We start from the raw sequence: 16,335 nt of genomic DNA on the forward strand, positions 1-16,335 counted from the left end.
TAGACGTTTCACTTTACGTTTAGTCAAATTACCATTTTTTTATTCCAATTTTATTTTTAGTTTTTTCTAAGTCCTAAAGTTCCTAAAATTGCACTTTGGTCCTTCATATTATTTTATCTTATTTTAAGACTTTTTTTTTTAGGTCAAATTTCGTTTAAGTTTTTTGGTCAAATGCACTTTAGTCCCAAAGTTCCAAATATTGCAAGATAGTCCTTTTTGTCCAGGTCATTTCTTTTTAAGTTTTTTTTATTTTGCAGGTCAGTCCTTTTAATTCTCAAAATTGCAGGATGGTCCCTGGGTCCAAAATACAGCAAGGCCGAAGCCAGCTAAGCCAAAAGTCCACATGTCAACAATTCATTGGTCCAATATCACACTTGGTGGCCTATAAATAGGCCACATCACCCAATGCAGTGCCAGAATGAATAATCACGCGCCAACTCATCAAACCACAGAAACAGAATCAAAATTTTCTCTCTCTTGGCAGTTAGATCAAAATTCAGAAACTACCAAGAACAACGAAGAACTCAGCGAAACCCTAGTTCTCTAGAATCAGAATCAAGCCAAAATTGGAGCAATTGCTTCGTAGTTCTCAGAGATTCGAGGACGAATCTTCATCACTGAACCACGACCTCTGCAATTCCAGCACCAAATCATTTGGTACGATCACAGAGGATTTGAGAGAGGCAAGAAGAAGAAGAATTGAAGCAAGATCACAGTTCGAAGAAGAAGGAGATCAAAACACCGATTTATTTTCGGTTTCGAAGCTCACCAGAAGCATCAACGACTGCGTGGATCTTTCTTGTTCGAATCTCCGAATCAAACTCAGGTAATCACCCAAACTCCTTCGTTTTTCATTGCAAAAAGCTCAACGAAGCTCAACGAACATAAATAAACGGTGAATTGAAGAAAAGCTTCGAAAAATTCGAAGGATTTTGAAGTAAAACCCTAAAAGATGTGAACCTTCAAAGATTCACCGTTTATTCCTTGAAACGAGGCTTGAAATCATCACAAGTAAACAAAATACTTCAGTTTAGGGTTTCATCTCATCGTATTCAAAAAAAAAACTTTCAAAAGATTCGAAATGAAACCCTAAAATACAGATCTGCGAAATTCACCGTTCGTTTTTACAAAATCAAGTCCAAATTCATCATCAGCAGAGAAAACAATGTAGATTAAAGCCTCGTTTCAAAAAGTGTGATGAGTTTTAAAAAAAACTGAAACCGTAAAGTTTTGAGTTTCGATCTGCATAGATCCAAGTCTTATTTGCCATTTCTGATGCTTGATTCGTGTTTAGATTAAAAAATAAACGGTGAAAAGCTTTAGATCGAAGAGTTTTGGTGAGTTTGAGTGGTGGTTAGGTCTCCGGCGGCGGTGAAACCCGCCGGAGAAGACGACGGAAACTTAGAGAGAGAAGAGAGAATTTGAGAGAGTTAGTGAGAGAAAAGGAGTGGGGAAATGAAGAAGGAACCGGTTCAAGGCCTTATATAGGCCACTGAACCGGTTCGACCCTTGGTTTGACCCGTCCATGCTCCAACGACCCAGGCCTGTCCGTTTTGGGCCTAACTGCCATGCCAGAAAGCTTAGTTGTTATGCACGCCCCCTGTCCTGCATGTTTCTTGCTGTTCTTTTGCTATTTGCACCCTTACCTGTCCAATTTTCTTCACAAAATTCTTGAATATTTTTCTATGTGTTCTTGATATTTTCCTTAACATTTTTGTGATCTTTTTGTGCCAAAGCCTGTGAAAAATATTTGAAGCATTTTTTTTCCTTATTTTTGTTAGAATTAATAATTTTCTTGCACTTTTAGTCCAAAAAAAAAACCTTTAAAAAATTCCTAAAAAATTCATATAGGTTTCTTGATAGTTTTGTAGCATTTTGTGATAATTTTCACATGTTAAAATTGGTTAAAAAAGAAGGTGTTGATTTTCTTGCTATTTTTGTCATATTTTGTGCTAAAAATGAATAGAAATTTGTTTGATTTTAATTCCAATTGCTTGATGAATGTTGGTGAACTATACCACTTGATTTCATAGGGTTTTAGCTACTGTTTGTGTTTAATGTTGGTGCATAATTGTGAATCTTGGTAGGTTGCTTAGCTTACAAGTTACTTATGTAAATAAATAATGCAAATATGCTTAAAGTTTGTTTTAAAATGCCAAGTAAATCATGTTGCCTTAATTCCCATTCCAAGACTTGATTCTAAACCTTTCAAAGTGTATTGGAGTGTGAGAATTATAGGTCACATGTACCTTGCACTTTATGAACAAATTTTAGTCATGTTACACTCATTTTGCCTTTATTTTGGTTTATTTCCCATCCTTTATGTTCTAGTGTCTCTCTTGCTTTATTTCCTTTGATATTGTCATGTGCTACTAACCCCTTTCATTTCATGTTTCATCATTTCATAAGCATCTCCATTTCATCCCATATTCATCTCTATTTCTTTCTTGCAATTTAATTTGAACCAAAAATTAGAATGTAATAATTAGGAGTTCTTGTAATATTTTACTTTTATGCCATTTTTAATTTCTTGGCAAAGAGGCCATAGAATGTATCTAGGGTATGATGTAAAGGACAATGGACTCTAATGATGTACACCGACACAAGCACCGACACATGCACACACATCACTATATAGCTAGAATATGCATGTTTAGATGTATGTTTAGGATTGTATGTTTAGATGAATGCCTAGGACTTATACTTAGAAAAAACCAATTTTCCAAACAAATGTGAACAACTTCACTCAAATCTTTTCCAAATAAACCTTGGGATCCAACATCCCATTGTATTTTCTTTTCCATTTTCTTAATCAAACTTCAATGAACTCTAATCCTACTTTGACCATATTTTGCAATTCACTAACTCAACCTCACTATTTCCTAATCTCATGCCCTTGAGGTCTCTTTCTATTCTTCCAAAATCCATTTTCAAACTTAAAATCAACCAACAAAAACAAAAACATTTTTGAGAGAGAACTACGGTGGATTTGATCCCTTAAACGGGTACGTAGGCAAGGAACAAAATTCCTTCAATTCAACTAAAATAAAAATCCAAAAACATTCTTCTCCCTCCAATTCCTCACTTAGCAAATTTTAGGTGTAAATAACATTTTCAAATAGCATTTAAAAATAAAGCGCGCGCGTAGAAATTAAAGACGGTTCCTATAGGTTACTATAGTCGTTATGGGTGCCTAACACCTTCCCGTAGCGAAAACAACTCCCGGACCTCGATTCTCAAGGGTTTTGCTTACTTTTTCCCTTCCCAAGAAAAAATAAGATATCACCGGTTTAAAAGGTTCAAACGTAATCAATGTTTGACACCCGAAAACCAAGATAAAACAGCGCTGAGCCCCATTAATGATATTTGAAAAATATTTTTAAAAACTTCTATCATTATTACCTGAAAGGTATAAGCTTTGAACGAAAGAAGGAGTATCAAATTTCAAATAAAATTAATTGAATCATTCTTCTTATCTATAATCTAAATCTTTCATTTTCAAATATTATTGCGCACTAAAATGAATTTAATTAACCTGGATAGAACTTAGGGGGAGCTTACAAACCTCACCTTAAAGACTATCAGACTCAGGGGGAGTCAGAGCTTACAAACCTCAGACTCTGAGCTTACAAACCTCAAAACCCCAAAGTCAACTTGTTAATTAGATTAACAACAATTGATCAAATTTTAAATACTATTGTTTGTCATCATCAAAAAGGGGGAGATTGTTGGAACAAAATGTGTTTAACAATGAACCTTAAAGAGTTTTGATGATAACAAGGTATTAAAAAATTGTCAATTGGACTAGCTAATATTTGTTCAAGTGTACATGACCATAGTTAAAATTTTACATCATATAAAGGTTCTGAAGAACAAATGAGAGCTAAGGAATCAACTAAAAGGAAGCTTAAAGCATCTGAAGAGAAATGCTCCTAAAGTCAAAAGTGCTCCTGAAGTCAAAAGTGCTCCTGAAGACAAAGCGCTCCTGAAGATGGATGACGTCATCAGAAGCTGAAGTTCATCAGAAGCCAGTTCAGAAGCAACCTCATCAGAAGCTGAAAATCACCACAAGCTGAAGATTCAAGAATTAACCCTTCAAAAGCTGTCTATTGGATTCGAAAGCAATGCAGAAGACTAGTGGAACTTTGCAACGGTTATTTTGGTGAAGATTTGAAGGTATTGGATGCTTATCTTCAAAGAGAGTTGACAAAATACAAACTGTACGAAGTGTACAACCACTATCCCCACTACTCTGCAGTGTCCACGCTATAAGATAAGAAAACAGCTCCAGAATAACAGCTATGCCTGCAAAGATGTTCCTTCTCATTAGGAATGGATTTCAAATTGGTTCTTCATAGGACAACAACCAAATCAGGCAAAAGATCATTGGTGATTGATCAAAGCTTCAACAACGACACTCTTTTTATGTGCTGGCAATTTCACAACGTCTCTTTCACACCTCTATATAAAGGAGTGAAGACTTAGAGATTTGGTAATGCTGAACACAAGACTCAACTACAATATACAAGTGCCAAAACTCTGCTGAAATTGTTCTGCATTCAAAGTCCTCTTAGAATTTCTATTTCTCAAGTTCATATCTTTGAAATTCTAAAGTCTTTAGAGTCTGTATCTATTTTGTATTGTGAGCACCTCTGATTGTATATCAAATGTTCAACCTCAAACATTTTTATTTGTAATCTTGTTTGATTAGAAGTCTCTTGCAGTTGTGCTTGAGCATAGAAGTCTCTTGATTGTGTTCTTGAGCATAGGAAGACTCTTGTAAAGTGTGCTTGAGCAAAGGAAGTCTCTTGCTGTGTGCTTGAGCAATTGTAATCAGATATTACATTTTAGTGAAATCTCCTTGGAAGTGTAAGGGGGACTGGACTACTTCCGGATTGTGGAAGGAACCAGTATAATTGCTTTGTGTCTTTCTTTTTTTTTTCTCTCTCTCTCTCTCTCTGTTTTTATCCGCTGCGTTCAGATTCTGATTATCACTTCAGAAGCTGTCTCACTTAGCTTCTGACCAGTGTGTTTCAATTTTAGGAGAAACGAAGAATTTTTCAAAACACAATTCAACCCCCCTTCTTGTGTTTTTCTCACCTTCAGAGACAACGTTATTTTAGTGCTAACAGAACTAACAAGTAACTTGTTTTTACCCATTGAACCTTCTTCATGGGATCTCCAATCACAAAGGTTGGGTTCTCATTACTTGTCGTATTCGAGTGACAAAGTCTCATTTCCCTAAATTTCTTCCCAAGGGGTTTTATATACGGATCCGCTTAATTCATAAATATTGACTAAGACGTCTCTAAGTCAATTAACCTCATATTTCATCAAGTTTATAAAAATAAACTTGGATTACATAATAAATTAATATAAGTCGTTCTCTATTAAACGACAACATGTTCATCAATAAGATAAATCTACTTATAGATTTATTTTCATTGGATTCATATCTATTTGACATCTTTGTATTATTTTAATACAAAGGTTTATCCATTATGTAAACAATATCTCATATATTATCAAACTAATTTTCATAATATATTTCATTAGGTCTACTTAGATAAATACTAAGCGACAACATCTTCACAAAGGGGAAAATTAAATTCACGGGTGAATTTATCAAACAGGTCTACTTGAACAATTTTCAAGTGACAAACACCCCCACATTGAGAAAAATAAGTCGATTTCTATTCAGGTCTACTTGAATGATTTTCAAGTGACAATGCCTAAACAATTTTCTTTAATCAAGTAGCATTAGAATCATAAGGGATACTCAATAATTTTACTTCAAAATTTTAAATTTATTAAGAAACTTCAAAACAAAATATATTTACGATAGTATTGTACTATCACACATCCATATGATCTTATACCACAAAACACACTTGAATAATAATTTCCATTAAAATAATTTCTCTTGACCAATCAAAACTATGGTCATAAAGTATCACGGTAGGATTATACTAGCAATTTTGCTTATGATTTAATATCACCCGTTGCAATCATAAACATTTCATAACTTACTCAATAATATTTCATTTCAACTCAATTATAAAAATATAAGCAACTCTGATATTTTACACTAAAGAAAAATTTCTCAAATAACAAAATTCATACATACACAATCATGACAAAGTTCACTCAACCAATGCATACTTATAACATCCCTCCATTAAGGTTCACATATATAGATTTAAGATTTTAATCATTTTATGTACGTCAAAAATAAATCCTAACCCCATATATTTGGCATGCATACATAGATGAATTGATTTATATCATACAAAAATTGGATTTCGTCCTTAAAATCCATTCCACAAATATGATTAAAAAAGACAAATAGCAACATAAACATATAGCACATGACAATTTAATAACCAAATGACTAATATGAAAATCTGAACATAAAAGTAATAGAAAATTATATTAATCACAATAATATTATTATTATCCAAAAAACCCCGTAGAAAATAATTTTCAAAGAATGCTATGCACATAATAATTTTCAGAGCACTTAAAAAGAATAACATCAGAGCCCTTAAAGATAATGAAATAAGGAATATGAACAAAAGAAACCTGTTTGAAGGAATCTTAAATTTAAGGACCAATACCATAGTATTGATGATAATCACAACAAGTAGCAACCACTGCCGTACTTCTTAATAGGAATGACATCAAAATTCTCTCTTTGTTGGATTAGCTTCGTCAGTCACAATCTTTCGCATTCGTTTTTCAAAATTGACAGTCCATTCCTTAGACATAACAATACCCGAATCCTAAACAAAAAATAAAATAAATATATAATTGGGGTTTAGTTTTATGATATCAAAAAAAATAAATCCTTAAGATTGTTGTAAAATTAGGAGTAAATTATCTTTATAAATAATAATATCATATAAATAAAAACATCAATTAAATATTAAAGAGAATAAACAAGAGGGATAACAAGTAAACTTATCTTTCTTGAAATTGCGGTAATTTGAACTCGGTAACAGTGACATGAACGGCGATGACGGCGATGAGCAGCAGGATAGTAAACCGTTAAATAACATCCTTAAGGATTTATCCGCCTCATAAGCGCATATCCTCCCAGGATAGAACATGTCAGAGGTGACAGAACAGTTTGAATCTATCTCAAAGATAGCAGTAGATGTAACCCAAAATTGATTTGTGAGGGATGAAGATAATTGTTTTGTTTCAGTATTGATGAAATCAAATTAGAAAAGTACTTCTATTTGCTTCTGTACGTGTAACATATATGCCAAAAACTTAGTTGTTGAGTCAAGTAAAAGAAGCCTTAATAATAGTCACATCAAGAAATATCAATTGAAAGGCGGTTACAAAATTTGGAGTTAATAATATGTTACAAGACCAAGTCAAACAATAATTAATAATAATAATATGATAATAATTTTCTATTAAAATATTTTTCTATATTTCTCAATTAAAAATATGGATTACAAAACATTTGAAACTTTTGAAATATACTCAATTTACAACAACGCTTTTGGTTTGGAGCTTTGAGCTGAGAATTTGGGTTTGTGTTTCAGAAGATTTTAGTTTGAAGAGAATGACTAAAGCGTTAATCGAAGTGGCAACTAAAAAGTCCTGTGATATTTTGGATCTAGAGACACTACAAAGAAGACTTCAGGATCTGCTTCAAGGAAAAAGATTTTTGCTTGTATTGGATGACGTGTGGGACGATAAACAAGACAATTGGCAAAATTTGAGATCTGTTTTGTCTTGTGGAGGAAAGGGTGCTTCAATTTTGGTCACTACTCGTCTTACGAAGGTAGCAGAAATCATGCGAACAACACCTCCACATGATATATCGAAGCTATCTGAAGAAGATTGTTGGAAATTGTTTAAACAAAATGCTTTTGGACCAAATGAGGTAGAACGGGAAGAGCTAGTGGTGATAGGAAAGGAGATACTAAGGATGTGTGGAGGAGTACCTCTTGCAGCAACAGCACTAGGAATTCTCTTGCGCTTTAAAAGAGAGGAAAAAGAGTGGCACTATGTAAAGGAAAGCAAACTATGGAATTTACAAGATGAAGATAATGTCATGCCTGCATTGAGATTAAGTTACTTGAATTTACTGGTTAAACTGAGACAATGTTTTGCCTTATGTGCGCTATTTCCCAAAGATAAAATAATAAGCAAGCGATTTCTAATTGAGCTTTTGATCTCTAATGGCTTTATTTCGTCCAATAAAATGTTGAACGAGGAAGATATTGGCAATGAGGTGTGGAACGAATTGTACTGGAGATCATTTTTTCAAGATATTGAGACAGATGTATTTGGCCAAATTACAAGTTTCAAGATGCACGATCTTGATCACGATCTTGCTCAATCAATTTCAGAAGAGGTATGTTGCATTACAGTAAAAAATGACCTGCCTAGTACATTAGAAAGAATCCGCCATCTCTCTATTGATGGGACTGTTTTTGAAAAACAAATTGATAGTGGGATTTCATCTAGTGTAGATTCAATATTGATGCATAACTTCAAATCATTGAGGACCTACATAATAAGATCATTTGATTATAGTGGTAGATCACAAGGTTTTCCACTCAATATATCCAAATTTTGTTCTTTAAGGGTACTTAGGGTGCGTTGTCAATTAAAAAAAGTGCCATCTTCGATTGGTCATTTGAAGTATTTAAGGTACTTGGATCTTACTTGGGGTGAATTTGAAACTCTTCCAGATTCCATATGTAAGTTGTGGAATTTACAAATTTTGAAATTAGACTATTGTATGCACCTCCAAAAATTGCCTAATAATTTGATACATTTGAAAGCTCTACAACACCTATCCTTGAATCACTGTTATTGCCTATCAAGTTTACCTCCGCAAATAGGGAAGATGACTTTGCTTAAGACTTTGAGCATGTATGTAGTTGGCAAGGGGAACCTTTTGGCAGATTTAGGACAATTAAATTTCACAGTAGATTGCCTTCGCATCAAGCACCTTGAGAGAGTGAACAGTGTAGAAGATGCTAAAGAAGCCAACATGTTGACTAAGCACGTGAACACTTTGTGGTTGTCATGGGATGAGAAGTCCCAATTGCAGGAAAATATTGAGCAGATTCTTGAGGTGCTTCAACCCTATACCCAACAGCTTCAAGAATTGCGTGTGGGAGGATATACAGGTTCCCATTTGCCACAATGGATTTTTAGTTCTTATTTAGAAGCTCTATACGTGTACGATCTACCAAATCTGACAAGGTTATCAAAGGAGGATAGTGAAAATATGTTCCCACACCTTTCTAAACTATATATAGGTGAATGTCCTAATTTGTTGGGCTTGCCTTGCCTTCCATCTCTCAAATATATGAATATAGGAGGGAAATGCAACCATGATTTACTAAGTTCAATTCATAAACTTGGTACTCTTGAATCCCTTGTTTTTTGTGATATTCAAGAGCTAAAATGTTTTCCAGATGAGATTCTAAGAAACCTCACTTCTCTTAAGGAATTGACTGTTTTTGGTTGCTCAGAAATAGAAGGTTTGGGTGAGGCTTTACAACACGTGACTTCCCTTCAATCGTTGGAATTGAATAATCTTTCAAATCTGACTTCCTTACCAGACTCTTTAGGAAACCTTAGTTCGCTTAAAAAACTAGAAATTTGGGATTGTCCGAAGTTGATTCGTCTTCCGGCGAGCATTCAAAGCCTTTCTGCTTTGAAGATTTTGAGTATTTATGATTGTCCTGAGTTGGAGAAACGGTGTAAAAGGGAAACGGGTGAGGATTGGCCAAAAATATCTCACATTCAAGATCTAAATGGTATGTTTTGGATCTCTCACCCTTTCTTAATACATTTTGACACTTATATTTATGGCTCATCTTAACGATGTTCCTTTTCTTCCTCTATCATAGTATTGTATTGAACATTTGGTCAAATGTTTTATTGATTCTGGGTTGCCATTAAGTTTAATTCCTGTGTTATACCTTCTTTTTTTCACAGGTGACTGTTTTGATTAGGTATTTGAAGAAATGAAGATTTGGGTTTCATTTCAATTGCGTATGTAGTTTATCTGTTCAGATCTAAAGGAATTTCTGCTTTTTTTATTTCTTCAGTCAATAGTCATATCATAGCACTGTTTGTTTTAAAAATTCGGTATTTTAAATTCTTCGGCTGAATACTACAAACAAATTGGGATAAGCTATACTTCCCTCGAGGCCGAACGTTTGGAATCTCCAATATTTGCCTCTATAACCATTTGTGATGCTTTAGAAGATATGTGATAATTAACTTGAGACATTCTCATTTATGATGTTTATATGGAGCTGAAAAACAAATTTGCACTGATAACTTAAAATCTGAGTTAATTTTTTTAACTGATTTGTAAAACATGGATTTGAGAAATTCAAATTCAAAATTATCATGTAAATACTTTAGAAAAATAATTTTAAAAAACATCCAAATTTAATAAAAACAACATATGTGTTTATGCTTAATGAATAACTAGCCATTCTCCTGGCCTCATGCCTTGGCATAAGAAATTAATTTTATGTTATTATTTCAAAGTGCACAGTTGATGTGCTAATTGACTGAAACTCTCTGTGATCTGCATTCTTCTTTGTATCCTCATCGATTGCTGATAATATTCTCATGACAGTAGGAACAGAACCCTATTTGATTTTCCTGATTTCTTCGTTAGGAAAATATGCGGCAGCAAAATAATTCCTCTGTGAGGAAGACATGAAAGTCTATTCTGCCAGTCTATTCTGAATATTGGCGGATTAATACTCATGACGGTGCCCAGTCTATTCTGCCAAGTGAACAAGTTGATAAACCTTTTGATAGTGAATTGAAGTTTTCTTTGTTTATACCTTTTCATTTGTGAAGATATATGGAGACCTAAGCAGTAGACATGAATCAAAATAAAAAGAAAAAAAAGGTGATATTTTAAGTTCATTATATAGTTAGAAAAATCATTTACAGAATAATCAATGTCATAATGGAGGTTGTCAAAAAGATGAGTCACCGAAGATTAGCTAGTAAAATTCATGTGCAAGAACTTCTGTCAATCAGTCTCAGTGTCATATTTCAATTTCATCTTCATTTTTTCATTAACAACTTTAATAACTTCAGACAACCTATCAATGATGGATGCTGAAGAACCAATGCATATGCACTTTATTCGACAAATTGACAATACAAATACCGGCTTCACTTTAGATGCCTATAAGGTTAATGTGAAACAATTAATGGAAAATTATATTTAGTAATAATAATATGAACAACAGGAATGATGCATGCGTTTTATCCAAAGCTTATATGTGTACAATCTATTTTTTGAAAAGGCTATGTGCACAATCTATTAACGCTTCCAATATCAAAATGCCGGAAAGTTAGGGTAGTGACAAAGAAAGAAAAAGAAACACTGCTTACAGTTCATAAGTTAATCACATCAATAATCACATACACCTCTTGATTTGCAAGTGCAACATCCGATTCATTCCGCAAAAGGACGAAATCAAGACAAATCTGGAATTGTTTTAGAGCAAGAATCAATACATAATGTCTGGGCAAAAAATTCTTTACCATGAACCATTCATTGATTTTCCAATTGACGAGATAATTTAGTCTTTTCTGCACTTAAAATTTTCAATGGCAGCATCTCCATATATATGAGGCTCTGGGTGTGTGTTGGGATCTCAGGTTTCCGGTTTATTGGTGCCTACCGTAATTATTTTCTGTAGTTGCTGCGATATTTGTGTGCCTTGCATATACTCGATGAGAATAAATTTTGCTGATTCTAAAAAAATATATAGTAGATATTTGGACTTCTTATCCTTAAGTTGAGAGTTCATCCTTGACCATTTGAGCACGGACAGACATCTCTTAGGAACTGTCAACCCTTTAAATAGATCTCAACTATTTAGAGATTAGTCAACACAATTGTGTTTGCAGATGTCTTAGTTTATCATTGCAGGTTTTTCCTTTCTATTTATTATACTGTACACCTTCAATTATTATCGCTTTGTTACGGTCATAATAATTTTTTGTTCCATTTTGCATACCATTGCATCGTGGAATATTCAACTTCTTTGAATCGTGTGATACAATTAACATTTATGAAGCTCAATTCATAAAAACACAGCAGTTTTAAATCCCTACATTTCTGGAATAATAAAGTGCTAACTTACTTTTCAGATGACATGCTAAGAAAACTTGCTTCTCAGAAGATATTGAGCACACCAAACTCTTGCTGCTCTCAACTGAAATCATTAAACTTGATGATCTCCAAGAAATGTATATTATATATTGTGACAGGATCAAGATATTAGAAATTATGTGGTGCCATATGTTCTATTGCCATCTCATTTAATTAATACAAAGAGGAATTTAATAATGAACATGGTGGCTAGCATAAGAATTGGCTGCTCGAGAGAAGCTGTGAGCAACTACATTCGTTTGCCTCCGAATAAACTTTACCTCAAAGTTACAATGCAAATTTAAAAGACATCTAATATTGTTCACAATAAAATTAAACTCAGATTGGCCTTCATTTCTGCCATATATTGCAGCAATAAGAACTTGGGAATCACTAAGAAAAGTCATTGCCTACACAAAAATTTCTCCTTCTTCGTGGATAAATGCACCATAACCAGTTTGATTATACCTTCTCAAAACACTGGCGTCAACATTATAAATCATACCGGGCACTGCAGTACCACACACCTTATCATCTGAGCTGCAACGACAATCTGATGCGCTGATGATGCCTTCTGACTCCATAAATTTTTCTCTTCAGCTATGCCAACTACTTCATATTAGCAACAGAACCTTACTAACCACGTCCTCTGTCTCTCGCGTACAAACATCCTGCAACACTTCTCCTGCTTTACCGAAACACCCAAAACGATCCCGAATCACTTGTGAAAGACCCGTCATTTCCCAACAATCAGTGCTTTCTTGACATACAAACAAAATGTGCCAATCAGATTTCTCAGTCTCTGCGCAAAGGAGACATTGCAGCAGACATAGAACATGACGTGCTTTTAGCTCATCCCGAGTCGGGCGACAACCTCTACGAATTCTCCAATTTAAATTACTCGCCTTTGGCGGAACTTTTTCTCGCCACACACCACCTCAATCACCTGGAACCTTGCGTCTTTCCGTTTTGTCGACATGCACATAGCACAATGATACCCAGACTTCACTAAAATTAAATGAAGATACTCTATTTAAATAGAGGATTGCACCATGAGCTGCATACAGAACAAGGTGATGGTTTATGTCAGATTCTCGTGATGTATAGTACAAAATAATACTCCCTTCGTTTCAAAATATAAGAAAAAATCACTTTTTAGGTTCATTCATTTAATGATGTATGTGGTCCATATTATGGACCACATACATCATTAAATGAATGAACCTAAAAAGTGAATTTTGCTTATATCTTGAAACGGAGGGAGTAGATAATAACATGCTCCTGATTTTAAGATTAGAAATTTTCAATATGTTAAGACATTCATGTAAGTTATAAATGCAAGGACACGCTTATTTTAGATATTATAAGGAAAGCTTAGTCGGCCAAATAAAATATCATTTGTAGTTGTAGAAGATAAGAAAAAGCCAACATTACCTCTTCACTGTGAGTACTGAAAATCAAATCCTCTCTCAGGAAATTCATATCCTGTAAAAGCTTTAAAAAATTGGGCAAAAACGCTTTGTGAGACTACAAGACATAAACAAATCTACTGAGCCACTAAACAGGAGAAAATAATGTTCTACAAGTAGAAGAGAAGTGTGGAATGATGGTCGACGATCACATTATCTTAACAGAAAGAGTAAAGGGATTGTCATAGCCATTGCATGGTTTATATGTTTCAGAACACCGACAACCATTCAATCCAGCAGACAAAAGGGATTGTCACAACTTAAGTAAACTATTCAACATTTCAGAACAAGAGTAAAGGGGTTGTCACAACTTAAGTATCCTATTTAACATTCCAGAACACCGACAATGATTCAATTAATCAGGGCAAAAACTGTATCTAAAGCTAGCTTACTATTAAAGGAACCTTTAGGGAATTTGGTTTTACCAAGGGAAATTTTGTCTGATTGATATCAATAAAAATATTACCATTTTCTATAATGGTATAATTTATAACTTAAACATATGATATATCTTGTACAGAAGGAAGAATTATAATAAAAAAAAAAAAAAAAACAGTAAAAATGGCATATAAGTGTTGTTTATAAGGCGTTAGCTCAGTGGTAAGAGTCTGAACTTGTAACCTTAAGGGACAGAGTTCAAATCCGCTCAAGGACGGCTGGAAAATGGTCAGTAGTGTCCCTTTAATTAATAATAAATTATACCTTCCCTGATAGAAAAGAAAAACAAAATAGAAAACTCATAAAACTCAGTTTTTGCTTAAAAATTTTTAGTGCTCACCCTAGGCAAAACATCCTCCCTAACTTTCTGCATAATCTGTTCCATCTCTTGAACCCATCAAACCAAAAAGAGAATCAGTTCTGGGTAAAATAAAACGAGTATGTTTTTGGGAAATAACAGTGTATAAAGGTACCACCAGACAGACCTCATGGTGTGGAATCCGATGTCTGATATCATCAAAGTGTCTTAACCTTAACTTCTTAGCATTTGTAAGTGAATCATCATTCCGAAGACCATTTAATGTACGATGTCCTTTATCATACAATTTCAGTATTGTGGCTGGACCTATACCCCAAACTTCTCCAAATGAGGATACTGTTTTCACCAATCGTTGAATTGAATCAGTTTGAAGAAGATAAGGCAGCAAGATTGCAATTAAAATGTCAAAATATACAAAGTTTACAATTTAATGGAATATACGATATTTACTATTACATATTGAAAACCAATAAAAGATAACAATAACAAAAATTCAATCTGGACCCTAAGATATAATAAAACTAAACAAATATGATGATGTGAAACTGTTTGAAAAAGGTAAGTAATTAATACCTTTTCATCAGTTTCAAAGTGTTCCAATTTCAATAACTTCCCAGTAGTGATTATCTCTTGAATCTGAACACAGTAAAAACAATTGTTTGTCTATTATAAGAGAGAAGTGTAAGAAGAAAGCAGCCAGAGTCAAGACAAAGTGTCTAGTCACAGAATTCACTTACATGACCCTTCATTGATTTTTCAATTGAAGGGAGGTTTTTTATCTGGTCCGCACTTTCAATTTTAAATGGAAACCTCTCAATCACTGAAATAGCCTTGTAAATTGTAATAGCTAAAGGATCTCTGGTCATCGCCCATGCTTTAAATAGCATTAGCACAAAAAACAAGAGCTTTAGAATAGCCGGAAAAGAAAAAAAACAAGACAACAACCTGTTGGAGTTATATGAGCCTTATACCTCTATATATGTTCACTCACGAGTTTCCCAAATATCTCTGTGATGTTCTTGTTTATGTCAGATGGGCAGTACGGCAAGGACGACTGCAGCAAGCTCACCATGATAGATAAGTTTCAACAAGGAATAACAATTAGAGTATGTGTTTACAAATAAATAAAATTTCGTGAATGCATTATCCATGTGCTTCAGAGCCATTTACGTTACAGTTAGAAAATTATGTATTTTCCAAGCACATACTCAGAAGAGCTATAGAAAAGTTTTGGATAAAATATATTTAAAGAAAAATCTTCGACTGTAGGGATAAAGATCTTACTGCTTCATTTTCAGCATCAAGGTGTTGCGGTCTTCTCTCTGCACAATTTAAACTCTCAACTTCGCCATGAATGCTTGCTGTGTTTGTTGATGGTGCATTTACTCTTCTATCTTCATTACTTTTAAGGTGTACAATTTCAGTATCCATGAAAGATGATTTGATCTTCTTATTCTGTAACTGCTGAGGTTCGCTACAAATGCTAAGGCCTGTTTACATAGTTCCTATGGTTGTTAGGATGTTACCAACCTTTATTAGCATATTTTCTTCTCTGTATAAATAAATACTTGTACCTATTCATTGTTACATTCAATGAGAAATATATAATTTTCATTCATCAAATTGATTTTCTAATACTCCTTTGGAGACAAAGAAAACAACTATTCCTGAAAACATTCCATTATATTCCTCTTTGCAGTGTTTTTCTTTAGCGCCATTTCAATGAATGATGCTTCTTCTATTCTAATTTCTAAGAAGCCATTCAATTTGATGCAAACTACTCCCTCCGTTTCAAAATGAGTGTCGCTTTAGCCAATTGCACACAGATTAAGGAATGGAATAAAATAGTCAAATGTCATAGCAATTTTACCAAATTATCCTAATCAACTATTGGTTTGTTTTTCATTAAAGAAAAAATAATACTTTGGAAGTAGTGT

At 33.8% G+C, this 16,335-nt stretch overlaps 1 protein-coding gene, 1 long non-coding RNA gene and 1 pseudogene across 3 annotated transcripts in view; 2 read left to right on the forward strand and 1 right to left on the reverse strand.

Annotated features, from left to right (window-relative positions):
* The window catches only part of LOC146921166 (putative disease resistance protein RGA4), a 92,614-nt pseudogene extending 82,334 nt beyond the window's left edge, over nucleotides 1-10,280 (forward strand). Inside the window, exon 2 of the transcript XR_015012031.1 lies at nucleotides 9,976-10,280. The product of XR_015012031.1 is annotated as a putative disease resistance protein RGA4 (transcript). The remainder of the gene's footprint in view (nucleotides 1-9,975) is intronic.
* Nucleotides 7,531-9,925, forward strand: LOC146921167 (disease resistance protein RGA2-like). Its single transcript, XM_085714578.1, has one exon. The coding sequence runs from the start codon at nucleotides 7,577-7,579 to the stop codon at nucleotides 9,857-9,859; it is 2,283 nt and encodes a 760-aa protein (XP_085570704.1). The 5' UTR covers nucleotides 7,531-7,576; the 3' UTR covers nucleotides 9,860-9,925.
* A 1,957-nt stretch (nucleotides 10,281-12,237) lies between the features above and the next one.
* Nucleotides 12,238-14,115, reverse strand: LOC146921168 (uncharacterized). The gene is made up of 2 exons (XR_015012032.1): nucleotides 13,607-14,115; nucleotides 12,238-13,229 (listed from the first exon to the last, which is right to left on the reverse strand). It is a non-coding gene; the product is annotated as an uncharacterized LOC146921168 (long non-coding RNA).
* Nucleotides 14,116-16,335: the final 2,220 nt, after the last annotated feature.

The sequence above is a fragment of the Medicago sativa genome, chromosome 5 (assembly GCF_051527215.1).
Source record: "Medicago sativa cultivar Bolivia chromosome 5, Bolivia_mono, whole genome shotgun sequence".
Taxonomy (NCBI): Eukaryota; Viridiplantae; Streptophyta; class Magnoliopsida; order Fabales; family Fabaceae; genus Medicago; species Medicago sativa.